Source organism: Citrus sinensis, chromosome 8 (genome assembly GCF_022201045.2).
Source record: "Citrus sinensis cultivar Valencia sweet orange chromosome 8, DVS_A1.0, whole genome shotgun sequence".
In the NCBI taxonomy this organism is placed as follows: Eukaryota; Viridiplantae; Streptophyta; class Magnoliopsida; order Sapindales; family Rutaceae; genus Citrus; species Citrus sinensis.
Window position 1 is genome coordinate 26,486,442 of NC_068563.1, and position 6,991 is coordinate 26,493,432.

A 6,991-nucleotide genomic window follows, 5' to 3' on the forward strand; every position below is an offset into this window, starting at 1 on the left:
ATTCGAGAATGAATATCAATTTAAAACTATATATATATTTTCATACCTCAATATATACAAGGAGAGCCTTGAATTGTGGGGCGTTATCGGTTAAGAAACCGATGACAGATGGAGCATTATCCAAGGGAGATTCAGCTCCAAGATATGCAAAGATTGGAGCATTAGATTGATCAGCACCGCCACCCCAGTACTTGAAATTGATGATGTATCTTTGTTGAAAAGTTGAGTAGCTTTCAGGCCTGTAGTTAAAGTGATCGAGTGTCTGATTGTAGTAAAATGTTTGGAAGTCTTCCGAAATTGTTGCTGATGACAGAATTTCGAAGTTTTGCAGAATTGTTTCCCTGATTGGACTAAGTCTTGGAATGTCAAAGCTTGTTGCCGTAACATAGAATGAGGACATAATTGTGAAGAAATATAGAAGCCATAATTGAAATGACAAAATTGAAGAATGCATGGCAATGAACTCTCAACAGAGAATATGTTTTGGACCCAATTCGTGTGCTGCACTTTCTAAGATGATGTCGGGAACATCCTTTTATATAACAGGGACTCTTAGTTTATTTTATATTATTAAATATTAATGTATACATGAAAAAGAAAACTCTTATTGGAGGGATAAAGTTTATTTGATAAAAAGATTATTAGGAAAGTATAAAATAATTGAAAAACAAATATAAAAAAAGTATGATTATCTTACATAATCAATGAATAAAGACTTAAAATACATACTTCATATGACTCCAATAAAAAATGTAATTAAGCGGAAAAAAATAAAATGTCTTTCTCAAATAACCCAAAAAAAAAAAAGTAAAATAGGCTCCAACGATCCAACATTTCTATTCTTGTCCTACAAGGTCCAGTTATCACATGGAAATAGCTTTTTGGCAGCATTTGAAATTGTGAAGCTTCAATGCATATACCAATCCATTATAGGCCCTATTGTTTCTAAAAACAGTATGTATATGCCATAATTTTCTTTGCTTTATGCTACTAATTATTCTGCATACTGCAGTCCTTCTATCTGGCTAATATGGGATTCCCATATGCTTTTGTTGACTTAGAAAAAGAAATTAATTTGTATGCTATTATTTTGAGATAGCGAAAAGATTGCAACAAGTGGTTCCTTTCACTCCTTATCTTCTTAACTCACTTGTTACAAATATCTGGCCAAACTTATGAGTTAAGCATATGGATGCAACAAGCCGAAGTTTGTCGAAGGTACTAGAAAAAATGAGTGGCAGAGATAGAAAAAAAAAAACAATTCATCGTCTTTTACAGCGATCCATCCCACGATTCCGAATCAACAGATTGAGTGGGCAACTCTTGAATCAATTAATATTAAAAAAATACTAAAACCTAATACAAATATCTTTTTTGGAAGAAATCGAGCTGTACTTCGGTTTCTCTTTTGTATTGCTTTTTCTTTATATGGGTTTTCATGTCCGATCCCATATAATTTTCTTCACCATCTTTTTTATTTTCGAATTCAGAAGACAAATCAATTGGTTCAAAACATTACAAAAGGCAATGTTTACTTACTTTTTTTATTTTTCTAAATTCTATAGTATAAATTCAAAACACAATTAACTCATTTTTGAGTCCGGGGGATTCAGATTATTTCAACCTTTTATTATTTATTTGTTGTACAAAAAAAAAACTTTTTGAATTCCCAGTAGCAAGGGATTTCGCTTACAAAAAAGCCTTCAACGCTGCCCCAGGGATTTTAATTCAATGTTGAGCTGAACTTTTATTAATGTTTAAAAAAGATACAATTAGTAGTTATTGAATAAGAATATAAAATTAATTAAATTTTAATAGTATATTGTTATACATATATGTGTGACAAAAGATTATGAAGAGTTGTGCATAAATAACACTGGATCTAAGTCCTTATTTTAAATCAACTTCTTTAACATTTTTAGTCTTCACCAATACATTACACCGTTGTTATTTGTGTTTTTTTAATGAGAAGTCGTGTTAAACGAAAAATTAATTTTTTTAAGTCAAGCTTTTTGTAAGTCGTATGAACAAATCACATTCATAAAGACCGGTACTTTGGAAGTTAGTAACTGTACACTTCGTAGAAGAAATCACAATATTTGACTTTTCTTTCTGCTTATATATAATTTGATCCAAGAATTCCAATTAAAAAGAGAGAAATATGAGAAGCGAAGAAGTTACTGAAATGTCTAGAATTACAAGCTAAATTACAGAAGCAAATTAATGAGTTTATACATTGATGCCTCACAATCCTTATTAGTCATTCCTCGGTGGCCGGCTAGCCGCTCTAGATTTTAGCTTCTGATGTATTTTTCAAGGAATCTATCGGCCAATATTGGACGTAGACACGTAGTCATGCAAACATTTTATTAAAAGATCTATATAATAATGTGAAGATCGATTGAACTAGATAAGGGTAATTATATCACACTTTGGTCCTTTGGGTTTGAACTTTGAACTAATATTTCGTTGTTCAATTGGTCCGTATGATGTAAAGAATTGCCTAAAATATGTATATTTCCTTACTTCCACAGTTCAAATTATTTTTCTCCTACGACATATATGTTGATCTTTGCATAAATTTTCAAATTAACAATGAACTTAAATCATTTATTTATTATTTCCTTTCCTTTTGTTTTGAGTACAGTTTCTGTTATTGCACTGCTTTAAGATCATCATAGTACTTAGATATCCATCCTTCAATGATCTCTACTTCAGCCTTGCGCTGCATGACCAACCAATCTGGATCACTGTCTTGGTTTGCTCTAAGAATATCCAGGCAGTGAGAACCTGCAAATTATATAATGATTTTGTATCAGTAACAAATCGATATATATTTATGTACATAATTTTGAATATATATGTAAATATTATTTCAAATATGCGTCACATACCATTGACCGTGTGAATGGCAACCACGCTTTCTGATATGTCCTCCAATACCCTGCGATATATATAGCATGCTTTGTTATTAGCCATAATTTATATATATACATATATAATTAAGGTAAGTTTGTTTAGTCCTTATATTTTGAGGTTATTAACCGTTTAATCCTTATATTTTTCAAAAGTACCTCAAAACATCGTTGCAGTTAAATTATTGAACCCTCTGCCATTACTTTTTGTTTCTTTTGGCTTACTTTTATAATATTATACTCTTGTAATAATGTTTTTTTTTTACATTAATAAAAAGAAAAAATTTAATAAAAAGAAAAAATTAAAGTGCCACTTTAATTTACAAATAAAATAGAAACAAAAAGAATATATAATAATTTTTGTAGAATACTCTGTTGAGGAGCTAATATTTTAATTTTTTATTAATGCCCAAAAAAGGTAATTTCATGTCTTTTACAATATTAAATTTTTTTGGAGCTTTCACAAAAATTAATACAAATTCTTTTTGCTTTATTTCATTTTTGGGCTAAATTGATAATTTAATTTTTTTATTAATGTCTAAATAAAAAGAAACATTATTGTAAGAGGGTAATATTGTAAAAAAAAAGCCAAAAGGAATACAAAGTAATGACATGGATGTCAATAGTTTAATGACAAGAATATTTCAAGATATTTTTTAAAATACAAGTACTAAATGGAATCTAAACTCAAAATATAGGAACTAAATAAGCTTTTACCCAAGTTAATTATCCTTTAGTGAGGGCTTCCTCTCTTTAAAAGTGAGAATGCCACAAACAAATTTAAAATAAAAAAACACATGCGTGCAAACATATAAGCATATGACACCTGTTTAAAATAAAATAATTTTTATGTTAATTACCCGCCACTGCTGTAAGGATCTCTAAGCCCATTGGAGAAAATAATGTTGCTAGCAAATCTTTGTAGAATCAATTTAATATCCTGCATTTATTATTGGAAATGCCTTGTAAATGTGCCGAAATAAAATATATATACTTAATGTACAAGTAAATTAATAAAACAATTGCATTAAAAACAGTTCATAAGACCCTTACATAGCCTCCATAATAAGTAGTGACCCAGTGCGGCCGAGAAGAAACGCCATACAATTTCTTGCAGTCGTCGATGTAGTTGCTTAGATCAAAAGGATCAGGTGGGAACATTGTAGTATTGTCAATGCCTATGGGCATCACCATCTCGCTACATCTCTAATTAAAATTAAAAAACACACCACTCATTATAATGTTGTCATATGTTACGATCAAAATTTGGCACGTGGTTAAGTTTCTATCATACATGCAAATGGATATATAATGACTTCATTTTCTTCATCGATCAAAAGGGTGTGTGAACATACTTAAATATTGTTTGACCTTCAAGGATACCTGTTCTTGTTCTTGAAGTTATCACTAACGCTTGTTAGAACTATAATTTAATAATGACAAACATGAACCATAATAATCATTATATTGGAGGTTGAATTTTCTTCTAAATTAAAAGAATGTAAGAATATTGTGATGTTTTTGAATGTAAATTACCTGCCAATATTGTGATGTTTTTGAATGTAAATTACCTGCCACCTATATCCCACAGTGGTTTCAGATTCATTGATTGGTGGATTAACATAGCATGTCTTATTTCCTTTTGAAGCAACAACCCCAGCAAATATTTTGCTAAGAGTATCATTATCGGTGCCTAAAGCTGCCCCATCAATGCCACCACAGAGCATGTTAACTGGATACTTTGGTGGCTGATTATATTGAGCAGCATCCGCATATACCAACTCCAAGTAGTCTTCCAGCTCGTATAAATCTTTCAATGGCCTAGTAATCCAACAGAACAAGAGAGTAAACAGAATTAAGTACATGAAAATTACCAGGTGCCGACATTGGTGTTTAATTAGCTGCTAAACTGAGATATATGTTGCTTACAGAAACTCAATGATTTTATCTTGGTTCAGACTGGAATAAGGAAAATTATCAACCCCTATTTTTTGTCAAAATTAATCATTTTTTCCGTCATGAGTTTTAAAACCCATCAAAATCTTCGAACAATATTAAAATAAAGTATTATATATTGTTACTTTCAAAATTTTAGTGTCTTTTGCTCATATGCTTCTATAAATTTCTGTTACTCAATAGTAGGTTTAGCAAATCAGTAGTAAAACAGTATTAAAAATAATATAAAAAAAATTGAAGGACAACAAAATCGGTTTAAGAGCAGGAGGTTTTGATAAATTTGAAAACATGATGAGAGAAATGATTAATTTACTGAGATTACGGGGGCGTTTTGATTATTTTCCCCAGCACAAAAGTTTTTCATTTTTTTATTCTTTTCCGAAATTCATCAGTATCAGAAACCAATGAGAGATATTTGACAAATCCAATGCAAAGGACACATAAATATACCATAAGAGAGAAAGGTTGCCTACGTGTATATTAATGATTAAAAGAAACCAAGAGGATACACATAAAAAGACAGAAGAACTTTGGTATATTACTTGCAAGTTCTGAATTTCTTGCTGAGGATTGAGAGACCATCAAGCTTAGAAGCAACCTTTTCTATCTCTGCCCATGACTTCATTATGGTTTCGTAGCATGTCTCACTTGCTTCCTGCACAAACCACCATACATCTTTTTCAACATCTATCAATTTGATTACGAGGTAACAGAATAGCACATAAAACTTTTCAAGTATATATTACTCTAAAGTCCCTGGTCACAATAGAATAATATCCATTTTGTGGCGTGATGTCATCAAAATACAGAATTGGAGCTGAGGAGGCCAAGGCTCCAAGGGCGACATGCGGATATTTTAGACGAAACCATGTAGCGAGCACTGGGGGGCAAAAAGTTCAAAAACAGACTAATCAGTCGAAAAACGTTAATAACGTTCATCTCATATTTTTCTTCACAAGAATCACACGATGATGCATGGCTAGCCAACTTACTTCCTCCATATGATCCCCCGACGACGATCACCGGAGAATGTCTAGCATTATATTTTTCCTTTATATACAGGAGAATTGCTGCATAGTCTGTTATGGCTTGTGCAGAGTTGAAGTAACCAAGAGTGCTTGCATTTTTCAAGGCTTCTTCTCTTGAACCGAATGGAATTGATTTCCCATAGTATCTATGCTGGAGATAAATAAATTGATTCACTATAAGAAAAAATTAATTCATTAATTCGAGCATATCAAATTAAAACTATCTGTATTATGATACCTCAATATATACTAGGAGAGCATTGAATCGAGCGGCGTTATCAGTTAAAAAACCGATGACGGAAATATCACCGTCTAAGGCCTCTTCAGCACCGAGATATACAAAGATTGGTGCAATCGCATCAGCACCTGCACCGCCACCCCAGTACTTGAAATTGATAACGTATCTCTGTTGGAAAGTTGAGTAGCTTTCAGGCCTGTAGTTGAAGTGATCAAGTGTCTGGTTGTAGTAAAATGTTTGGAAATCTTCGGAAATTGTTGCTGAAAGAATTTCAGGGTTCTGTAAAATTGTTCCTCTGGTTGGACTAAGCCTTGGAATTTTAAACCGAACGGCAGAAACTTGGAGTGAGGAAATTACTGTGAAAATGTATAGGAGCCATTGAAATGAAGCAATTGAAGAGTGCATGGTAGTGGAACTTGATAAAAGAATATTAGTGAGCTTCAGTTAGTTGGTGCTTGGGAGTTCGCTGCGGGTCATCCTTTTATAAAATGGATTCTTAGTGTCATTTATTTTTGGAAAGATTTTATTGGATTCGTTAATCATTATTATTATAGCGAACTACTGACATACGGTATATCTGGTTTTACCAACTTAGACTAAATATAAGATTATTGGAAAATTAATTAGGATGGATCCATGAACAAACAAATGCGTTAATGAGTTGTCAAGTTAAGCCTTGCCATTGCTGTATGGAAGTCTGTCTCTAATAATATTTGAAATAGAAACTGTTGCATCAATAATTGAACCAACGACGTACATTTTAGATATCTAAAAGTTTTGGCAAAATGAGCTGTCACTAATTTTACCCGTGTAGTCCTCACTGTTTAAACAAATTTAAACTTGTAGAAAATATG

At 31.8% G+C, this 6,991-nt stretch overlaps 2 protein-coding genes across 9 annotated transcripts in view; both read right to left on the reverse strand.

Moving 5' to 3' along the window:
• The window catches only part of LOC102608706 (uncharacterized), a 79,244-nt gene extending 78,711 nt beyond the window's left edge, over nucleotides 1-533 (reverse strand). Inside the window, exon 1 of one of the 2 annotated variants that reach the window (XM_052432386.1) lies at nucleotides 47-533. In XM_052432386.1, the coding sequence (XP_052288346.1) occupies nucleotides 47-454 (408 nt within the window). In that variant the 5' untranslated portion in view covers nucleotides 455-533. The remainder of the gene's footprint in view (nucleotides 1-46) is intronic. The other variant, XM_052432385.1, reaches the window with a different exon arrangement.
• Nucleotides 1-6,653, reverse strand: part of LOC102621819 (uncharacterized) — a 67,768-nt gene extending 61,115 nt beyond the window's left edge. For 6 of the 7 annotated variants that reach the window (XR_008051114.1, XR_008051118.1, XR_008051116.1 and 3 more), the window contains exons 1-5: nucleotides 6,138-6,653; nucleotides 5,864-6,050; nucleotides 5,618-5,751; nucleotides 5,414-5,526; nucleotides 4,487-4,736 (exon numbers count right to left, since the gene is read on the reverse strand). Coding sequence is in view for 1 of the 7 variants with exons in the window: in XM_052432384.1 (XP_052288344.1) it covers nucleotides 2,654-2,790; nucleotides 2,895-2,944; nucleotides 3,776-3,855; nucleotides 3,969-4,121; nucleotides 4,487-4,736; nucleotides 5,414-5,526; nucleotides 5,618-5,751; nucleotides 5,864-6,050; nucleotides 6,138-6,542 (1,509 nt within the window). In the remaining 6 variants the exon portion in view is untranslated. Of the gene's footprint in view, nucleotides 1-2,581; nucleotides 2,791-2,894; nucleotides 2,945-3,775; nucleotides 3,856-3,968; nucleotides 4,122-4,486; nucleotides 4,737-5,413; nucleotides 5,527-5,617; nucleotides 5,752-5,863; nucleotides 6,051-6,137 lie in introns of those variants that run through there. The other variant, XM_052432384.1, reaches the window with a different exon arrangement.
• Nucleotides 6,654-6,991: the final 338 nt, after the last annotated feature.